At 35.9% G+C, this 20824-nt stretch overlaps 5 protein-coding genes across 5 annotated transcripts; 3 read left to right on the forward strand and 2 right to left on the reverse strand.

Moving 5' to 3' along the window:
- The first annotated feature begins 248 nt into the window (after nt 1–248).
- LOC18055172 (signal peptidase complex catalytic subunit SEC11A) lies at nt 249–3529 on the forward strand. The gene is made up of 8 exons (XM_024178718.1): nt 249–419; nt 683–795; nt 1237–1308; nt 1711–1746; nt 2117–2162; nt 2467–2554; nt 3027–3084; nt 3302–3529. The coding sequence occupies exons 1-8, from the start codon at nt 341–343 to the stop codon at nt 3350–3352; spliced, it is 543 nt and encodes a 180-aa protein (XP_024034486.1). The 5' UTR covers nt 249–340; the 3' UTR covers nt 3353–3529.
- Nucleotides 3530–5093: 1564 nt separating this feature from the next.
- LOC18055173 (chaperone protein dnaJ 49) lies at nt 5094–7502 on the reverse strand. Its single transcript, XM_006450887.2, has 2 exons — nt 6123–7502; nt 5094–5487 (listed from the first exon to the last, which is right to left on the reverse strand). Exon 1 carries the CDS (start codon nt 7211–7213, stop codon nt 6137–6139), a length of 1077 nt encoding a protein of 358 aa, XP_006450950.1. The 5' UTR covers nt 7214–7502; the 3' UTR covers nt 5094–5487; nt 6123–6136.
- Nucleotides 7503–8405: 903 nt separating this feature from the next.
- Nucleotides 8406–12126, forward strand: LOC18055174 (ribosome biogenesis regulatory protein homolog). The gene is made up of 8 exons (XM_006450888.2): nt 8406–8623; nt 8915–9065; nt 9980–10031; nt 10252–10380; nt 10548–10665; nt 11179–11362; nt 11473–11586; nt 11701–12126. Exons 1-8 carry the CDS (start codon nt 8535–8537, stop codon nt 11863–11865), a joined length of 1002 nt encoding a protein of 333 aa, XP_006450951.1. The 5' UTR covers nt 8406–8534; the 3' UTR covers nt 11866–12126.
- Nucleotides 12127–12435: 309 nt separating this feature from the next.
- Nucleotides 12436–15241, forward strand: LOC18055175 (adenine nucleotide transporter BT1, chloroplastic/mitochondrial). The gene is made up of 3 exons (XM_006450889.2): nt 12436–13525; nt 14083–14244; nt 14353–15241. Exons 1-3 carry the CDS (start codon nt 12986–12988, stop codon nt 14827–14829), a joined length of 1179 nt encoding a protein of 392 aa, XP_006450952.1. The 5' UTR covers nt 12436–12985; the 3' UTR covers nt 14830–15241.
- A 635-nt stretch (nt 15242–15876) lies between these two features.
- Nucleotides 15877–17828, reverse strand: LOC18055176 (uncharacterized protein At2g34160). The gene is made up of 5 exons (XM_006450890.2): nt 17533–17828; nt 17088–17136; nt 16770–16832; nt 16618–16682; nt 15877–16170 (listed from the first exon to the last, which is right to left on the reverse strand). The coding sequence occupies exons 1-5, from the start codon at nt 17650–17652 to the stop codon at nt 16075–16077; spliced, it is 393 nt and encodes a 130-aa protein (XP_006450953.1). The 5' UTR covers nt 17653–17828; the 3' UTR covers nt 15877–16074.
- Between the last annotated feature and the right edge of the window lie 2996 nt (nt 17829–20824).

A 20824-nucleotide genomic window follows, 5' to 3' on the forward strand; every position in this document is an offset into this window, starting at 1 on the left:
TAGATTCAAAGAATAATTTTTTTTTTGTTATATATTAGTGTTGGTAATTGTAATTTAATTTAAAATTATTTTGAAAAGTGGGTTCAGTAACTAGATTTTTTGGATTCAAATAACCTGCACATTTTACAATTAAATCATAAAGACGAAGAAAAAAATACGAGACGAGTACACATGGCACAAGACAATTGACAGGGCCACGCTACGGTGGCCCACAGATGGAGCACAAGTAGTTAAACATAAGCAACTGATTTTGACAAGCCTCCCTATAAATTGCAGCTGGTGCAATCCACAGACAGGGCTGAGCTTCGGTTTAGAGTTCGGAGATTTAATCAAAAGGAAAATGGGTTGGATTGGAGAGAGCATCGAATCCGTCAAATCCATGAAGATCAGAGACTCTCTCTTTCAGTTTATAACTCTCGGTTTGTCTCCTTCTTTAGTACCATCAATTGTTGTATATACTATATAGAAGCTTGATGCTAGCAAATGTAAATTTTGATTAATATCCGAACAGTCTTCAATGATTTTGCTGCTTGGTGTATTAACCCTACATCGAATTTCACATAAAATAACAGATAGCATTGCCGAGATCTTTTCGTGTACAATTGTGTTGGCGCACAGTTCCAGTTGTATTAGGTGCTTAATCCCGCGAGGGGCTTGTTTGTTTTGCACTGTCTTTACACAGGCATGATTGTTTCATCGGCGTTGATCATATGGAAAGGGTTAATGTGTATAACTGGAAGTGAATCACCTGTTGTAGTTGTGCTTTCCGAAAGTATGGAACCTGGATTCCAACGGGTGAGTTTTTATTACTTATTTGTCTGAACAACAATTGTTGAAAGAGCATCAATGGGTGACTCTTTCGAAAATTGTTTTAGCGACTCAATGGATCTCAGTTCAGAACAAACTGGTAGCAATTATTGGCAGTTCATTTGATGCCATTCTCTCTATCTCTCTCTTTTGTGTCTGGGTAGCAATTATAGACCAGAGTGTGCTAAAAATAACTGTTTTCAAATAGTCATGTTTGCATCTGATGTGTTGGTCGCTGTATTATTACTCTTCATTGTCTTCATGTAATTTTGAACTTAGAGATTTGCATAGATGTTCCTGAAGTTTAATCCTTAGTCACCAGTATTCTGCTTTGTCATTTTTTTCGCTTTTGGAAACCAAGTCTAAAGCAGCTTTCTGCCTGGAATAGTTTCGAGAAGCTGAGCCTTTTGAATTTCATTTTTCATACAGGGTGACATTTTGTTTCTGCAAATGAGCAAGGACCCCATTCGTACGGGAGAAATTGTCGTATTTAATATACAGGTATGTTGTTTATCCCCAGCAATTATAGCATGAATATTGTGGAAAACTTATTAATGGAGATTCAATTTTGATCTTGCTTGGACCATCTGACTTTAGCATTATTTATGGAACATTAACTGTCTCTTGTAAGGATTAATCTTCATCCTTTTGATTAACAAAATACTTAAGCTTCATTAGCACTACTTCTTCATTTTTTATTCGTTATATCTTTAAAGGAAAAAAAGATTTGAGAGCATTTATACAACATTTAACATTAGCTACTTCAATTTACTTAGTAGGTTGCTACTGTAATTCACATTGCTGTATGTTTCTTTTGCTTCTTTCTATCCAGTCTGTTCTTGCTACTTGTTTTAATTGTATTGAACATTTGTCCTTCAACTATATGTTTTCCATGTTTTTCAGGGACGTGATATTCCGATTGTCCATCGAGTAATTGAGGTAAGAATATCGGATGCTTCATATTTTTTCAGCTGTCTCACATATAGCAAAATGAAGGGGGAGAGGAATTTATGAAATTATTGGCTGTCTACTGTGGAAATCTAATTCAGATTTCAGGATATTCTGATTCACATACCTTTTTGCTTCTACTCTCTTTGATTTTTACCATTGATGGCTTTAAAGCTTGTGGTTGTTTTTTTTTTTTTTTGGGTTCTTGTGGGGTGTGGAAGAGGCATCAGATTATGGCTACTTATGCTTCTGATAGTGTTTGTGTCTTAAAATTCTAACATTGGATTACATTTGGCTCGTACTGCTGTATACACTGATGTTCTTTTAACAACAAAATTGTATCTTATGTACACATTTATAGGTTCATGAGCAGCGACAGTCCGGCGAAGTTCGTATCCTCACAAAAGGTACAACATTTCTCATGTCCATGTAGTTACTTGTTGACAATATGGAGTTGACTGAATTTCATTCCAACATTCTTGTCTTGCCAAGCACTAAAGTCTTTTTGTGAACATAACTTTTTTATTTGTATGAGTATATTTGATGTTTATGGAAAGCAAACATAACATGCAGTCATCGTGAAATTTCATAAACCCTTGCAGGAAATGTTCCCAGATATTTTGTATATTCTTTTGCTTTTTTATATATGTATGATTTAATTATTCATTCAGTGGCTAATTTTCTAATATCTTGATTGGATACTTCTATCAGGAGACAACAATGATGTTGATGATAGGATGTTGTATGCTCAAGGCCAATTTTGGTTGAAACAAGAACATATCATGGGCAGAGCCGTAGGGTAAATTTGACACCTATTAAGAAACTTATTATTTCTAAGCTTACTGTATTTGACCTATTGAACTAATATTTACATTTATTAGGAACATCTCATGGTGTCCAAGTTAGTTTATATGACACATTGCATATTAACTTTTAGATATAGCTTTTATTTACTTTTTGGTCTTGATAACATAATGTGGATCCTATGTATATTTTTATGTTTGCTGTATTAATAACTGATGAATTCATTTTGCCTAACTGAATTATTCCAATTTTAGATAACAAAAGTTGCATCACTTGTTGAATAAATGTCTATATAAACAAGATTGATTGTTTACATTTTATCATCCTTACTTATTTTCCTTGTATATCAATGTTAGAAATTACAATTTGCTTTTGTTATTTTCAAGAGACTTTGTTCTTTGTAATGGATCCCTTCTATTCTGAAAAACTTGATCTTCATGAAGTGTAATTATGCCTTCCCTCTGCAGGTTCCTTCCTTACGTTGGTTGGGCGACAATCATCATGACTGAAAAGCCTATCATCAAGGTTTGGTTTTGTTGGACTTTTTAGAGCACTTACAATGACAAATAGAATTTTTTTTTAAAAATAAAAATGTTTCAACCTCAGGAAATTGCTTCAAATCACACATATCTGTAGTAAGATTTTATTACAAACATTTTAATTGGAATTCGGAAAGGAAAAAGGCAAAAGTCCTCTCTCTCAAACTGGTTATTAACTTTTTTTTTTTTTTAAATTCTTGCAGTACATACTAATAGGGGCTCTGGGGTTGCTGGTCATAACGTCGAAGGATTAGAGATCCAACACATTTCTTCAAGTCTCGACTCATAATTTAGACCATATTAAACTTCCTTTTTGAAATAGAGAAAAAGGGCACAAATGCTTGATTCTTAGAGATTCAGCACGGTGTGCCATTGTGTGAACTAGCTTTTAACATCAATTTGAAAAAAAAAAAAAAAAACAGTTATCCACAGTGGTAGGATTTTGCTTTTTATTGATAGATTTTCTGCTTTTGGTAACATAAATCTTGTGCTGGAAAATGTCTTCTTTTCGAGTTCATGGCCTTTGGCATGGAGCTTCAAGATCCACCACCAAGATAGCCCGCTAAACTAATTGTAATTCGTTCTCCCCGGCTTTAAAGCTTGTAGACTAATCGGTCGATTGAAGAAGTTATTCACGGAGCATCATCCACAAGTTGACACAACGCAATTTGAGCAAGTAGTCAATACAAAGTTGACCTTTCTGACCTTTCCAAATAATGCCCTGAGAAATACTTGTCAGATAGTTTTCTCAAGTTTCAACGAAAGCAACTTTCCTGCCATTTGGGTGGTGAAAATCTGAATATTTAGGAAGAGAAATTCCTTTTGAACCTTCGTTGCACTGTTGTCTCGTCTGTCCAACGGTAGCTGTCTTGTCTGCCGAGTGAAAGCATTCTCTTGGGAGAAGCTCGCATCATTTAGGTGAATTTTAAGGCAAGCTGACTTCAGAACCACCAGCAGTTGGTCCTTTCTTGGGAAAGAACCACGACGGAATCTGAAGAACCACATCCAGTCCATAACAAATCAAATAAAAGTCAGCAAGACTGCCAATGGTTCGGATTTTGAAATCTTGTTTCTAAATTTAACTACTAGTGGTTCCGCTTCTCTCTTTGGTTTGTTTATAGTACAAGTTGTTGGGTCTCATTCTCATAACCATGCCATGTCTCGTTGTCCACCCACAGCTTAAAGACGGGATCAAAGAAAGCAATTGCTATAAGCCTGGATAACTTTAATTACTTGTACAGGCACACTTAATTAAACCCAATTGCTGCCTGCTATTTGGGACGGGTGTCGAGGTACGTACCCAGTTACAGTAATCATTGAATCATGTTACAGGGATGACGACTACCAATTAGCCAAGCCATTGATGATTAATTAGTTATAATCAGACGGTGTCAATTCTAGCAAACTAGAGTTTCAGTTAACTTTAGTATCTGTGGCCCTGTGGATGCACGGGAAACTTTTGAGACAGTTGATTATTTGATGTTCGGTGCAAAACACTATCTGTGTATCACTAACCTATAATCTATCATATCAGGTAACATCATGAAGTATCCGATCCATATAATAAAGAACCAGCTCGCAGATAATCAGATCCCACAATTTCAGAGAAAGAATCAGCTGTCACCAAGGCCAAATTTGTGAGGCTAAAGGCTAATTCTAAAATCGATTCAAGATACAATCAGAGAATGATAATAAAAATTGGTAAAGAGATGCTTTCTTCCTTTCTGCATAACTAGCCCACATACCACCCCCAACACTTCATCGTACAAGTGGGTCTCCATTTCTAAAGATAGGAATAGAATGAATAACAAAAACCTAAAATCCTCACCAACAAAATTAGTAAGTTACCAAGACTACCGCTCAGAAGAGTTCACATGCCAAATGAAAATATTCTTAGGCAGCGAACCTAACACAAGCCGGCACCAGGTGAATACCCAAATCATCTCAAGCTTTGCAATAACAAACCGTGCTAATAGGCATACTAAGACCAACACGAGGATATCAATGTAAATGAATTATTGTGCACCGATTAAACCAGAAACATTGATTGGTTCATATACATAAAAGCAGATGATACCCAAAATAAAATTTCTACAGAATCAATAATATGTAATGTAAATATCAATTTTGAGACTTCCGCAGAATGAATCCACACTCATCTCCATCAAGGCCAGAGTTACAAGTATTTCTACCAGTGCAATTTATATGACACCAATAGTTTAAAGCTGAAAAATTACGAACTAAAGGTGCAAAAGGTATAGACAATAACCAGATTTGACAATGATAACTCCAAAAATCACTAGTATTATCCTTCCTCCTGTGTAGATTTCAAAAGCTATATTTGATCTTCAAAATGGCAAATGTTGAACAAGTAGACCAGATAAGCAATCTGCAAAAGAAAATTTAAAATATATAATTTTAAACAGAATTGGATATTCGCTCTACTCTTAACAAGAGCCAAAATACATCTGCCTAAAACATCAACAGACCCTAGAGACAGTTAATTGCACTCACAATTTCTTCAAATATCAATCAGCACATAAATTATGGCATTAAAACAAATAATTTCTCATATACAAACCATTTACAACAACGCTTCAAACTTCAGTACACAAGAACAATGTTCCATTTCCCGAGGATAGGATCAACTTTATGAAAGATTTGAACATGCATTAATTGAATGTGGGAGAAAATTACTTCAGTTTTGCTTCAGCTTGTTTCATTGAACCAGATTTCAGTAACATGATTGCTACTCCTATCTAAATAATGAATATCATAGCAGCACAATCAAGCTAACCTTTATGCAGATTACTACAGAATTATTGTCAGATTTACCAAAATGCTGAGCATTCCAATTCTCAACCCACAAGCACAGAAAAAAGGAATAGAAAGAGACATATATCTAAAAAAAGTGAAAGAAACATTCAATTCAATCGTTCAAACGAATAAAATAACTTATAAAGCTTAACTGACATTCACAATCAAAAACAATAATTTAAATCATGTAATTCAGTAGCATTATACCTTGATTCGACTCATCAAGCTGGTGAATACTGAAACTTCTGCCACATGTCACAATGGGGAGTCTCCTTTATAAAACCCCACTGCTGCCGCTGAATCTCTAACCGGCAATTCTGTGCAAGAATAGTAAAGTAATCCTTTTCAACTTGCTTTTCCAGCCTCACTCTCTGAACACTACCCACCGGATAGTCCTGCTCAAATTTGCTAGACTTCACATAAAAATTCACCCCTCTTTCCGTTGTAAACTTGTACTCATAAGGGTAAGACCTCGACAAGGCATAAATTGGATCAGAAGACGGCAAAAACTGCAAGAGAATTATCAAAATCACAGGCAACAACTGAATCAAGGCACGTAAATTAAACCCATCGGAGCCATTACGATCAGCCGTTCCCGTGGCCACTCCCTGCCCGAAATTAAAATGCCGAAACTGAGTCCTGGCTGGCGGCATACCCCCGAAGAAAAAGTTCCTAAAAATCTCCTCAGCATCAATATCCGAATCATAAAACCCGTTAAACCCACGGGCGGCCCGAGTATGAGTCCGTGGCTGATAAACGGGCTCATCTGACCCAGTAATATCATATTTTTTCCGACTCTCATCGTTGCTCAAACACTGAAACGCCTTTGATACCGCTTTAAAGGCTTCTTCGGCGCCTGGAGCTTTGTTCTTATCGGGATGAACCTTCAGCGATAATTTTCTATAAGCTTTCCGTACATCTTCGACCGTACAAGATCTTTCAACCCCTAGGATTTCGTAATAATCTTTCGTCTTCTTAATCTGTCTCACGATCGCGATTTGCTCTTCGGTGTACGCCGGAGAGGACGAAGAAGAAGCTGACGGAGACGCGCCAGTTGATGGGCCCCGGTGTCGGATCGTCGATTGATCGGACGGCTTTGAATTGGGCTCTGCGGACGGGCCGTTAGGGTTTGTGTTGGGCTCGGACTCGATGGATGAGATGATGTCGTCAACCGGAAGAGAAGGATCGAGGCGGCGAGCCTTGGACAGAAATTTGATCGCACGCGCTCGATCGCCTGATTCTAGCGCTTCTTTGCCGATTTTGAAACATTTCAAGGCGTCATCTTTATTCCCATCCATGATGAAAATTGAAAAACCACACAAGAACAAATAACACAATATATATATAAATATCACAAACCCTAATCCTAATTTATTGCCGATTGCGAATCATAATAGTGTTAATATAATGGATCTGACATAAGAATTTGAATTTGAGGGGTTCAAGGATTCAGGGGGTGGTGTCGTAAGTTGAGGGTAAGGAGGAGAAGGAAGAGGAGAAGTGTCAATGAAATTATCGTCTTTCTGATTAAAGTACGTTGGCTGAGTTTTAGGATGTGTTTGGATACTCGACGGTTCCTACTTTCTGTTCAACTTAGAGCAGTCAACATTACGGAGTAACCAAACACTGTCTTTTGTCGATTTTTTGTTAGGGATTAATTTCGTATTATTCCATTGATTATATTTAATTAGACCTTTATTTTTAAAATTTCAAATTACCTTCAAGTTTTTCATAAAAAGATTAAAAAAATCATCAATTCACATAGTTTTTTCTTTATTTTTGAAAAAGAATAAGGTAATTTTGAGATTTTTAAAAGTGAAGATGACAATTTAAAAATAGTAATCCAATTTTAACCTTTTAATAATTAAATTGTATATAATAACATTTGCATCCCTGTATTTTTTTACAATTTACAATTTTGTTATATATATATATATTCATGTAAACTTGAAATTGATTTTTTTTAATTTTTAAGATATTAAAATGAAGGTATTGTATCGTCCTTTAATTTAAAATTTAATTTTTTTAAAGTATGTGTTGGATATCAAAATAATAAGAGAATATAAGGGATAGGAGATGGGTTCAAATATTTATATTTTTTTAGGAAAAAAATTTCAATTCATACAAATTTATGTTCACAAATAGTAAAGGTCGAAAAGGAAATTTCTTATGGGCGCACAAACAGCGATTGGCATCTCATATTTAACTCGGTTGTTGATATCTTTAATTTCACTTAATTTTTGTTATGTTATATAATTATGTAACATATATGATTATGTAACGTAACAATCTCCATCCACTTACTCTCTATTTATCCCTAAATTAAAGATAAAATTATTCTTATACCCTCCAAATGAGAAAAAATTCCTTAGGTCCTGACCCAATGGGAGTATGGGACTAGTGTGAATGAGGAAATAAATGTATCCTTTGTTGAGATATTTAAAGGGTTAAGGATTTCAATGTTATTAGCCCAATTACACACTTCACAAACAAATCATAGCTTCATAGGGCACACCAGATGAAAAACAAAACTTTCCATAAAAACGACGTCGTGAGTTTGCTGTCGTTTATTTAGCCGCCCTCGTTTGTGAAACCCTGAGAACTCGAAACTGCTAAGCAATGGAGTCCCAAAATCAGTACGAAGTCGACCTCGGTAATCTCTTGGCTTTCAACCATTCTCACCACTTCCCATCCCTCCCCTCTTCAAGGTTTGGCTTCTTCACCCGTCCTTTTTTTAATTTGTTTTCTTTTTGTTTTAATATATTCACATATTTGCAATTTTCTGTTGTGTCTGTGATTTCTCGACAGTGTGTGCGGCCGTTTTGTTTTTTCTTTAATTATTTTCCATATATATTGTGTGCAAGTATTTCCAAGTATACCAGCTAGTTTAAGCTTATTATCATGCAACTGTTTAATATTTTTGTTTTTGTGATTTTGTTGTATTTTTTGGTTTTAGGAGGTTGATTTTGTATTTTATGTAAAAATCTTGATTTGCTTAGGGAGGAACTAGTAAAGGAATGTCTAGAGGAGGGCACGAAGTTGGTTCAAGCCATTGCAGATCGTCTTTTTAACTTACCTTCAACAGAAGATGTAGATGGCCCTATTGTCACGTTGCCTCCACCTACAACTAAATTGCCTAGATCGAAGCATGTAAGCTATCCTTTCTATTCGTTATATCGCCCAATTGTAGTTCTTTATCTACTTCAGTTTGGGTTGGCTACAGATACTTCATTGTTTTATAATTAGTAGCAGCAAGGCATGTGCATATATTTATTGCTTTTGCTAAAAATTACTGATTTTACATTTCTTTTTGTTTTGTTTTGTTTTCTTTTTGGCTACTCAATATGAAGTATGATATTATGCTCTATTAGTTCTCATGTACCACAAACTTTTGCTGATATGGGTTCGTCTAAAAAGCATTTGCATGATTAAGTGGGAACAAAGGATGCAGAAATTAGAAGTGTATAACTCAGTCCTGATTTTGCATGAAAATGATTTTAAGGGTTGTCCCTTAATTGTTTGGAGCGCTGTTTAGCTTTTATGCAATTGTTTGAAGAACTCATCTGAAAGGTTGCTTGTCCGCTTAATCAACAGTTCACTTTTAAAATGCAGTAATCCATTAAAAAATTGTAAGAATAGTAAGTTTTCCCGCAGAGAGGGCCATTTAGTGGTGCTGTTTGCTACCTACTGTGAAATACATATCTGCCAGTGGTTTAATAATGCGGTGCCAGAATATAGAAGTGTTTAATTATCCCTTCTGACCATCAATGTGATGCTTCAAGGTGAACATTATTTGAACCAAGGTTTTCAACTATTTTTCAATGACAATGATATGGTAAATGTATTTTTCTTTTTATCCATGTGTTTTATTATTTAATTAAATGGTTGATGAAAGTACATCGCTTTTTTGCCATGGTGATATCATCTGGATTAGTACACTTGTGGCCATTGCTACTTTGCTAGCATGTTCATCTGTCTACAGCTTTGTAATGCAAAATTTCTGAGATGATGTCTTCTGCTTCCTTATGTTCAGTGTGTAAAACTTTTTATTATTTCTTTTTCAGCTACCAAAGCCTAAACCTCCTACAAAATGGGAATTGTTCGCCAAGAAGAAAGGTCAGTTATATGTAATCATCTTCAGCATTCATGGCCTTTTTTCCTGAATGTTTTGGTTATGACAAAGTAAATTAAGCAATATGAGGATTGGGCCTTGGATAATCAATCGAATTAGTTTTAATATTTTGGATGATCTTGATTTGTCCTCATTTATGTTTGATAATTTAATCGTTTTTACAGGTGTCAATCACTGATGAAAAGGTTTTGAGATATTTTGCAGGTATCAAGAAGCGTAAGAAAGACAAGGTTGTTTGGGATGAGCAAACTGGTACTTGGAAACGTCGCTTTGGTTATGATCGTGTTGATGATGATAGAGATGTGCCCATCATCGAGGCCAAGATGACTGATGGTAAGTAGTTAAACGATCCATGTTGCAATTTAAATATGAAGTAAAGGTACCAAGATAATGTTGCAACTGAAATTTAAATGCTTTTTGCTTTTGGAACTGGAAATTCTTATCATATCAGACCAATTTATCCTGTCGTGAAAAGACTTTTATTGAACATTTACCTTCAGAGCCAGGAGAGGATCCTTTTGCTAAGAGGCAAGAAGAGAAGAAAAAACGAGTTGCTAAGCAAGATAAGAATCGGTTGCAGAACTTGAAACAAGCTGCCAAAGTTGGTGCTTTGCCAAGGTTTTGCTCTGCCATTTCTTGTTAAGGTTTCTTGTGGCATAAATATGTACACATATTTTCATGCATTGCAATGCATCAAGCCCTTCACAGCTTTCATCTACAGAAGATTTTTCTTGTCAATTTTAATTAAAGAAACTGGATTTTAAAATTGGTTTCACTTTGTTTATTCAAATGCGAACCTATTGGTACTTATAGGATAAGTGATCTTTGAGTTAAATGAACTATTAGGTTGTGGATTGTGTGTTTTGATTTGGTGATCTTCTTAAAAGTTGGGTTTATGTCCTTGGGCTTCAATAGTCTTGCATCATTGGCAGTGGCTCCATGCTCTCTTTTTTGCTGGTCATGGAACTTTCGGTCCAAATTGTTACATTTCTTCTATTCTTTTGTTTTCTTTTCCTTTTGCTTTCTGAATGCAATAGAGAAAATGGATAATTTTTAGGCTTGTTTCCAGTGCTGCACCTTGCACACGTTAGTGGTATTGTAAACAAAAATTGAGTAAACTTTTTTTTGTAGCCATGTTCAACTAGCTGCCACAGCTTTGCCCATAACTGGGACCCAGGCTGCACCTAAGAAGTTTACCAAACATGAGCTAGGGGATGTAGCTGGAATTGCTGCAACTTCAACAGCTAGTGGTGGTAAATTTGACAAGAAAGTGCCCGGAGAAAAAGCTCCTAAACACCAAGGAAAGCATCGCAAGGTTTGTACACCTAGCCCTTTACTGCAATTGCTTCAAGAAAGTGACCCTTTTCTGAAATGTCTCAAAGGATAGCTTGAATTATTCAATTGTTCTGTTTTGGTTTCATTCAGTTCCTACCGGTTGTGGAAGGGTCAGGGATAGGCTCTCGAGAGAAGGAGCAGACTGATAAAGTCTTGAACAAGCTATTCTCTAAACATTCACATGAGATTCTTAATGTTGAAAAGGTATGTTGGAGCCATTTTGTAATGTTCCTCTGGTTTTTGATGTGGTCTCAAGTATTCAAAGACTCATTTTGGGAAATTTGCTCACGGTTTGAATACGTGTTGACTTGGATATAGGCTGTTACCGCGTACAACGTAAAGAGAGAGAAAAAACAGAGGCTGAAACACAATAAGAATGTAGAAGACAAGTCTTTGTCGACTTCAAATAAGTTGAAACCAAAGAAGCAACTGAACAAGAAGTCTGCAAAGAAGGGATCTTCTAAGAAAGGCAAAGCAAAATGAAGTTAATAGTTAGTGATAACTGCTGTAAGCTTGTAGAGTTTTTGATTACATTCTACAAGGGTATCAATTTGGAACGGAATGAAGATCGTGCAAGTTTTATTATGTATTTTCAGGCAGAGCTCGTTATCCTCTTTATTTACCAGCTAATTAACTTCAATCAGTGTGTTTATTAGCTGTTTCATAAGGATTTGCTACACGATCTTCAGTTCACAGCCTGTACACGTGGCCCAAAATGATACAATCTGCTTCTGGACAATCTAATACAACCTTTCAAAATGAGAAATATCGATTCTATCCGAACCTTGTGGTATCTATCAGCTGCAGCGTTATTCTCTCAATTGGGAGAACCAGACGCAAATAGTGACAAAAAGAATGGGTGATTTCAAATTTTCAATCTTTCATCCGAAGCAAGGCCAAATTTTTTTCTTAATGTAATGAAAACCAACTTTGTAAAACCAATGTTAGGCTGCCAGAAGTTGATTTGGTTTGAAATTGGACGGTTAGTATTGGGGTTAAATTGTCGTGCGTGTAAAGATATAGTTAATCCTGGCGGGCTTTTTAGTATTTCAGTATTTTTCTAGTAGGGTTAAAAGAAAGTGACAGTATCCAAAGCAATAGCGTAATTGTGACTTTGTCTTCCGCAAAGGGGCGCCTTTCGGAGAGTGAAGCAAGAACATCATACTTCGCTCTTTTCTCTGCTCAACTGTGGTGAGCACAGAAAGAGAGAAGAATCTTTCTTTATTGCGTTCATTGAAGCCATCTTGCAACTCTGATTACAGAATATCTCGTATACTTTTATTCTCTATTTTCAAACTTGTTGCCACCTTGGCTCATATTCGTTCTTTGGTCAATTTGTTCCATTCCCATCAACCAAAAGTTGTTCTTTTTGGTACCCATTAGCATAAAACCATTTTTTTTCCAAAGGAATGGTATAATAATGGCTGGCCTAAAGCAATCCTAGGAGCGAGAACACGGCCACGGCCGCTATCTCCTGCCAAGGAATATAGGTTTTTTTTTTTCTTCATCAAACATCAAACTATACAGTATTTATACAGATGAGTGGTTCTGTTTATTTCTTTAACTAGAAGAAAATACAAGTGTTTCAGGCTTTCAGTTAATAATGGGGAAAACAAGTGTACAAGTTGCTCAGTATAGTAACAAAGATGTTGTGTTTTCTGGTTCTGGCATCAAGCTTCAATGCAGTTCTCGGAAGAGTATTGGTTCCAAAAGCTTCTTTGCAAGTATTGGAGACGCTGCAAATTCTTTGGAGAATAGCGCACAACTTCCATTTATTAATTTGCTTTCAAAACATATGTCTCTGCCTGAACCGAGTTTTAGGATTGATAGGATCCCACAATTAGCATTGGGTGAGGTATTAGAGGCTGGAGAGAAGGTTGTGAAGAAGGAGGTTGGCTTCAAGATGAGAATTAAGATTGGAAATCCATCGCTAAGGAAGCTGATCAGTGGAGCGGTAGCAGGTGCTGTGTCTCGCACAGCTGTTGCTCCATTGGAGACTATAAGGACACATTTGATGGTGGGGAGTTGTGGGAATTCTTCCGGTGAAGTGTTTGATGCCATTCTCAAGAGTGACGGTTGGAAGGGCTTGTTTAGAGGCAATTTCGTTAATGTCATCCGGGTTGCACCAAGCAAGGCTATTGAGGTGAGTGATCTGCCTTCGATATTGTGTTTCTGATATTCATGTAATTTAACCCAATACTTTATTCTGTTTAATTGATACACTGCTAAGATTAGTGATACACACACACACGCATATACATATACATATACATATATTTTACCTATGTATTAAAAAGGACTTGGGACTCTTTTTATAATTGCTCTGAAATTCTGTCTGGTGTATTTTGCTTTTGGTGTTGTTTAACCCAACATCCCATGTAGGGAGACGTTGATTTTGTTTCTCCTTCTTATTGTTACATTCCATTTCTTCAAGAAAGGTTTTTTTTTTAATTTTTTTTGGAAAAAAGAATTACCTATAATTTTTTCAAGAGTAGGGTTCAGTGATCTTGAAATTATTGATTGTTTGTTTCTCTCTGTCTGACTTGTTGACTTACCCTGTATATAATCTCCTTTTGGCAGTTTGCTTTGTTATTTCATTGGTATTTATAAGTCTATTGGTTTGTGATCAATCTAAAAAGTGTTGGCTAAGAAGTTACATTTGATGTTTGTGCAAAAACGTTTTCTGGTGGTACCCTGCAGTTGTTTGCTTATGATACGGTTAAGAAGCACTTGGCCCCTAAACCTGGGGAAGAGCCCAAGCTTCCTATTCCTGCTTCGTCAATTGCAGGTGCTGTTGCTGGATTTAGCTCTACCTTGTGCACGTACCCACTTGAGCTACTTAAAACCCGAGTAACTATTCAGGTAAACTCAAGACATTAATATGATTAATTAAGTTAAATTTATTAACACATCTTATTTCACATAGCCAACCGCACCTCAAGTACTTGCGGCACTTTAATCTGATTGCAGAGAGGAGTGTACAAGAATCTCTTAGATGCATTTTTAACAATTGTGCGGGAGGAGGGACCTGCGGAGCTATACAGAGGCCTTACTTCCAGTCTAATTGGAGTAGTTCCATATGCTGCCACCAACTATTTTGCTTATGACACCCTGCGAAAAGCTTACAAAAAGGCTTTTACGAAAGAGGAAATCGGAAATATCGTGACTCTTCTAATTGGATCAGCAGCGGGTGCAATCTCAAGTAGTGCAACTTTTCCCCTGGAGGTGGCTCGGAAGCACATGCAGGCAGGAGCTCTGAATGGAAGACAGTACCAGAACATGCTTCATGCTCTTGCAAGCATCCTTGAGAAGGAAGGTCTTCCAGGTCTGTACAAAGGCTTGGGGCCCAGCTGCATCAAATTGGTCCCTGCAGCTGGGATTTCTTTCATGTGCTACGAGGCATGCAAGAAGATACTGATCGAGAAAGAAGAGAGTTTAATTTCCTGAAGGGAGTTCCTAAATGAGAATGGACAGTTTTGAAGTTCTGCTCACTTTCTTGGAAGAAGAAAAGCAAAAATATTTTTAGTAGTAATTTGCTCATTCTATTGGTTTTGGATTTCCTTGACCAAAGTTAAAGCTGATCGCTTGAGGAGGCTTATAGGGATTTAGAATTTTAGATATTACATTTTGCCTTGTTTTTTAGTTACAGTCGGGTATGAGAACTCAGATGGGAAGGTTCTTGGTAGGTGTTGTTTGAAAGAAACAATATTCCCCTTTAAATGGCAGACTTTAAAGCAGCAAATTTTAGCTGCATGTCTGCATGATCAATAAAGGGTTTTAACTGTATGGCCAATGCCAATGGTGATTGAATTACCCCCACTTTTCAAATTCTTTACGTATTGTAATACCAAAGCCATCAATCACCTGACTGTTACGTTACATTCTTCCGTTCTGTTCTATTCCTCAGTTGCTTAAATTTAATTCTTCTACATCCAAGGTTACCGAGATTGCCAGCTAATCAACCTATTTAGAAACGTTCATAATGTCAAGGAGTCCACAAATCTGCAATCGGAATCTGCAATCGAGCCAGTGTCGCGGAAAATTATCGCAAAGGCAAGAAAATAATTTGGTTCACCTGGAGCCAGCCAGGTGTTAAGAATTGGTAAAATAGATGGAAAATACTAAAATGAAATAAAGAAATCAACCTCCACACATGCAAAGCTATACATGATGGCGAGTTAAATTCCAGCAAGCACGGGCCATGCCGACCAACATATCATTGATGAGTGTAAAAACAAGAGATTCTAAAAGAAGTAATTGTCAGAGCCCACGATCGTGTTAACATTGAATTTCTCGAAATGAAAAGGACACTAATGATAGTCTAGTGTTCTTAATGCCAAAGCAATATTAACCAAAGAAGGATAAATCAATTCTGACTAAACAGAATGCACATTGAGGATTGAAACAAAGCCAGTCTTTCACTCACTATGTAAGATACCAAAAAAGAACCCATACATTGAAGGTGCTTAACAAAATTGGAGACAAAAGATAGAATAAAAAAATCACTAAATAAATTTTGAATACTAAATATGGTGTTTCTACACTCTTATCATAAAATTCACAATTACAAAACAAATTTAGGAGAATCATGAACGCAAAGCCAAAGATACCCCAATAATAAAAGAAAGTGACTAATTAAGCGTTCACCAGTGCTAGAGCATTAAAAACCAGATACTAAAATCCAAACTCATCTCAACTCTGTTCTTCACCATCGCCAACATCCCTCTCCTCGGCAGCAGCAGCCATCAGTTCATCAAAGTTTGCTGTCTTCTCCAGCCATATTTCAATCTGAAAAGGAGCATTACAAGAGCAAGAATCAGCTCCTGAATGTGATATTATAAAAAGAATTCTGTATCACATATATTCCAATGACCTGAACATCAACACAAAATATTAATCATCCTAGAGGGAAATCAACATTGCTGACAAAACCACGTCTACCAAATATAATGTACACAGAATTATCCAAAAATATGATGACCTAAGATCCTCCAAATCACCAGCTTTAAATAAAAAAGTCCCTCCAAATCACCATCAAAATTTGACTACACTGGGAGAAGGACGAAGAAGCAGAAAATCTAAAAGAAAAAGCTATATCGTCCATTCTTGCAATTTCTGAAAATGAAGGTATATGAAGAGGACCATCCACAGCAGGTTTTTATGTTGCATGTATGATACATTAGTAAACCATGCAGAAATTGAAAGAAAGCACAAAAAGATAAAGCATCCATTTACCTTGGCTTTCTGGACGGGTCGTCCTCGAGATTCATCCCTCATATCAACTGTCGAGGTCATGATCTCTGCAAGAGTACATGTTAATTACTGAACAAAGTGAAACTTCATCGGTGGGGTAAAAGATGTCTTAACTGGAAATTAGAAAATCTTACTCTTCTCAACAGCCAAACCATTGTTTTTCAGAATTTCAGCAACTGTGACAACTGTGGCAATAGCTGCAGAAATAACAAGAAAAAAGAAGCTTTAAGCGCAGAATAAGCCATCATAAACATTATGTCAGAACAAAGTAAGAAAGACTTGTTTGAGCCCAGTAATGGCATTGGCATGGACTAGATGGAATAAAATGCATTCAAATGAAAGCTAATTCAAGCACAAGTATGTTTATCGAAAAATGTAAATGATAAGACATCACATGATATTGAAGAAATCAGGAGCAATAAAAACTTTTCACAGGATAAACAAGGGAATACCCATTCCAAGGGCAGAGAGCTCCACCTCATTGTGCTGCTGCATATACCTCTGCAACCAGAAATAACACAGAACCAAAGGAATTATGAACTGAATAAAATGTTAAATTTTTCTGAAGCATAGCACACAAACCTAAATTAGATGCACCCACACATCATCAAGAACATAAAACCCAGATCCCAAGATAAAAAAGAGAGTAAAACCCTAAACTACAAATAGGTCTCAACAGAAACCTAGTAAGACATATTTCTTATATATATATATTCAATATGTTTCAAAAACAAGAAAGAAAAAAAAAACTTAGTTAACAAGGCCAATCAAACGAATTGGACACGATACCCTAAAGCCAAAAATGCCAAGAATTGCTTCTATTTCGTTTCATACGGTTTCTGAGCATCCAAAGGCAGTAAAACAAATCTAAAAATAAATTAAAAAAAAAAAAGATACCTTCGCGAGATTGACGTAGAAAAACAAGGGCTTCTTGGTATTAGAAACCTGAATTCGATTCTTCTTGTTTGCATCTACGGCCAAGTTCATGTTGTTTACTCCCTCTGTAATTTCTTCCATTTTAGAACTTATTACCCAAAACCCTAATTCTTAGATTTCTCTGTTTTGGTGAAATTATTATGAGCAAAACTTAAAGCTACAGAGACCTGCAGGTTACTTTGTTATTTTAGTTTTGCTTTATATGGAGAAGGTGAAGCTTGAGAATTGAGATTGATGTGCCTTTTTCCTAGGGTTAATTTCTGTCTACGCCCAAAAAATTGTAATATACATTAAATAACCCCCTATATTTTGACAAATACTTCGTGCCCCAATGAGGCTTTAGCTGCTCCCGTTAAGTTAGGGATGGCAATTGTACCCGTAAATTCGTTTAAATTCACCCGTCAAAATCCGTCCGTTGTGGGTAATTTTATCCGTTGCGAGCAGATTTAGTATTATAAATTAAAACCCGCACATGGATGCGGGTGGGTTTGGTATTAACCTTATACCCGGTGTATACCCGTATGGTTATCCACCAAACCCGCAATATTTTTTCCAAATATTTTTAATTTAATTTTAATATAAAAATATATAAAGAAAATAATGTCATTAATCAAATTACCAAATAGCTAAAGACTCAAAGTTGTATATGTGTGTATGTGACACATCTCCTATTCTAAAGTCATAACCTAAAGAAAATTAAAGGCATTTCCCTTCGAATTAGTGTTTGAAAATATTAATCTTAATTATTATTATAGGCATTGTGTTGGATGTGTGCTTATGGTGGTGAATGAAATGAATATCTTCTCTTGGAGCTTGTTTTAAATGATAATATGAAATGTAATTATTATTTTTAGATACTAGTTTGTGTTTTTTAAATGGATTTGTATAATTTATACTTAAATTTGAGAATTTGTGTTGAATTGATGTGGAAATTTTAATTTTTCATTTACATTGTTTAAATATAAAATTGAGTATGTTATATGAAATTTGAGGTTATTATTATAAATTTATATATTAAACATTTGTGATTTTAAATACGGAAACCCGCAAAAAATCCGCCGGATACCATTGCGGGTTTGGTAATTGTTAAAACCCGCTGCGGGTGGGTTTTTTTAAAAAAATTAAAACCCGCTGCGGGTTGCGGGTGGGTTTGGTAATTCAAATTTTGTGCGGGTTTGGGTTTGGTAATGACAAACCCGCTGCGGGCGGTGCCCATTGCCATCCCTACGTTAAGCTCTGCTTACCTGTTGAATGTCTTTGACTTTTACCAATGAAAATATTAACGGTGAGCCTACTTTTCGAATTAAAGAATCAAAATTTGAAATCATAATTATTCACGGTATTTATTTCATAAAATAGAAGTTTAAATCAGACTAGAAATTATGGGACTTACTACAATTTGAGAATAAAAAATGAAAAATTAATTCTCATGGGAGGTTGGGATTGAGTCTCCCCTTCCCTAAACTTCCAATTCTATCCTCATTTAGGTTTCAATATTTTCAAAATACACTCGTTAATAATCATTATTATTATTATTGTTGTTGTTGTTGTTGTTATTATTATTGTTTTAATATTTTTTTATTTTTTTATTAATATTAACATTGTTAAATTTTTCTTATTTTTATTAATTTATTAATTATTTATTATTATAATTGTAGTTGGAGGAAAGCTAGCGAATTGGGTTGAGTTGAAACGGTTATAGGATGGAGCTTATGAGGCGGCATTATCATTGTAAGAGGGACTCATGTGCGGTGAAAGGTCGGTTGGCAGAGTCCGGCGAGTTTGGTGGGTTGACTCAATAGGTTCGTTAGGCCAACTCATGGTTAAGGCGATGGCTGTGACAAAAAACAAAGAGATTAAGCTAAGTTAAAAATGAAGCGTACGCAAAAACAAGTAGTGGTTTCTGTATGAGAAGAGAAGAAAGCGTAACGACGAAGGTATGGATTTTGCAAAAAGATGAATAACGTTTGTTAGTTTTTACAGACCTTATAAGGGTGCGTTTGAGATTGAGATTAAGTAGCTGTAGTTTAAAAGTTATAATATTAAAATATTTGGTAAACACTAGTTGTTGTACCTTAGAAGTTATGTTAATAATATATTTCACTTATATGATAAAAAAATATATTATCTCTTTAATAATTTTATCAAAATTATTATTTAAAATTTACATTTATTATATATTACTAATTTTTATTTCATAATTACTATTTTATTTTATAGCAACTATACCTTAAAAATTATAGCACTTCAATCTCAAACGCACTCTGAGTTTCAAAAAACACAAAAGTAGAAAATGAGAATATGTAAAGGTTGTGAGGTGATGTAAGTATTAAAACTCAAGTGTTTAGAAGAAACTAGTTGATTCAAGATTCGTCGAGTACAGAAGAGCAAACGAGGCTTTTTATCCTTCTAGACAGTTCTCTCTCGCAAGGGAACCTAGAATGGATGAAGAATGGGATCCTTGGTGATCCATTTTGTCACTCACGGGTTGGGTGGGTTTTGTCACTTTCGGGGTAGGGCAACAGTAGAGTTATTGTGTTCCAGGAAGAATATTAATCTAAATAAGGGTGTTATTGCAGTTCGCAGGGTTGGTAAAGTTGGTGAGCCCCATTACTGCAACTTTTGAAATTAAAAAAGCAGATGGATTCCGAAGAACTAATGCGGAGATGCGAGGCTATAAGCTTAAAATCAGAAGAGGATGACATGATTGACTTTGCTGGAAAAATGAAAGCCAAAGGAGAGAAAATAGCAGCACACTGTCTTATTGGAAAAATCTATCATACACGTGGGGTCTCTCGGGAAGGACTTAGAGCAGCTATGCAGCAAGTGTGGCGATCAGTGAAGGAAGTGAAAGTGGAAAGTATGGGGGAAAATATTTTCATCTTCAAATTTGCTTCAGAAGGAGAAAAGAAAAGAATTCTACATGGAGGCCCATGGCATTTCAACAATTGGTTAATGGTACTCACAGAACCAACTGGCGTAGGGGACATCAAACAGCAAACCTTCACTCATACATCATTTTGGGTGCAAATTCACAATGCACCTATAATGTGTATAGACAAGGACATAATGAAAGAGATAGGGCAAAAGATTGGAAAAGTAGAAGAAGTAGAGACGGATGAAACAGGGGAGTGCCTTGGCTCTTTTGCTCGGGTAAGAATTTCAATAGACATCACACAACCTCTGAAGAAAAGGCTGCTGTTAAAATTAGAAGATGAGAGAAGGATTTCGTTAAGAGTGGCCTATGAAAAAC

The sequence above is a fragment of the Citrus clementina genome, unplaced genomic scaffold (genome assembly GCF_000493195.1).
Source record: "Citrus clementina cultivar Clemenules unplaced genomic scaffold, Citrus_clementina_v1.0 scaffold_1, whole genome shotgun sequence".
NCBI lineage: Eukaryota > Viridiplantae > Streptophyta > Magnoliopsida > Sapindales > Rutaceae > Citrus > Citrus x clementina.

Excerpts from the sequence above, each read along its gene's own strand:
- LOC18055175 (XM_006450889.2), top strand. The coding sequence starts at position 12,986 with ATGGGGAAAACAAGTGTACAAGTTGCTCAGTATAGTAACAAAGATGTT. Across the intron at positions 13,526-14,082 it reads CACCAAGCAAGGCTATTGAG|TTGTTTGCTTATGATACGGT; the intron begins GTGAGTGATCTG and ends GGTACCCTGCAG. Across the intron at positions 14,245-14,352 it reads AAACCCGAGTAACTATTCAG|AGAGGAGTGTACAAGAATCT; the intron begins GTAAACTCAAGA and ends ATCTGATTGCAG.
- LOC18055172 (XM_024178718.1), top strand. The coding sequence starts at position 341 with ATGGGTTGGATTGGAGAGAGCATCGAATCCGTCAAATCCATGAAGATC. Across the intron at positions 796-1,236 it reads TGGAACCTGGATTCCAACGG|GGTGACATTTTGTTTCTGCA; the intron begins GTGAGTTTTTAT and ends TTTTTCATACAG. Across the intron at positions 1,747-2,116 it reads TTGTCCATCGAGTAATTGAG|GTTCATGAGCAGCGACAGTC; the intron begins GTAAGAATATCG and ends ACACATTTATAG.
- LOC18055174 (XM_006450888.2), top strand. The coding sequence starts at position 8,535 with ATGGAGTCCCAAAATCAGTACGAAGTCGACCTCGGTAATCTCTTGGCT. Across the intron at positions 10,032-10,251 it reads ATTGTTCGCCAAGAAGAAAG|GTATCAAGAAGCGTAAGAAA; the intron begins GTCAGTTATATG and ends GATATTTTGCAG. Across the intron at positions 10,666-11,178 it reads AAAGTTGGTGCTTTGCCAAG|CCATGTTCAACTAGCTGCCA; the intron begins GTTTTGCTCTGC and ends TTTTTTTTGTAG.
- LOC18055176 (XM_006450890.2), bottom strand. The coding sequence starts at position 17,652 with ATGGAAGAAATTACAGAGGGAGTAAACAACATGAACTTGGCCGTAGAT. Across the intron at positions 17,137-17,532 it reads TCTACGTCAATCTCGCGAAG|AGGTATATGCAGCAGCACAA; the intron begins GTATCTTTTTTT and ends TTCTGGTTGCAG. Across the intron at positions 16,833-17,087 it reads GCTCTCTGCCCTTGGAATGG|CTATTGCCACAGTTGTCACA; the intron begins GTATTCCCTTGT and ends TTATTTCTGCAG.
- LOC18055173 (XM_006450887.2), bottom strand. The coding sequence starts at position 7,213 with ATGGATGGGAATAAAGATGACGCCTTGAAATGTTTCAAAATCGGCAAA.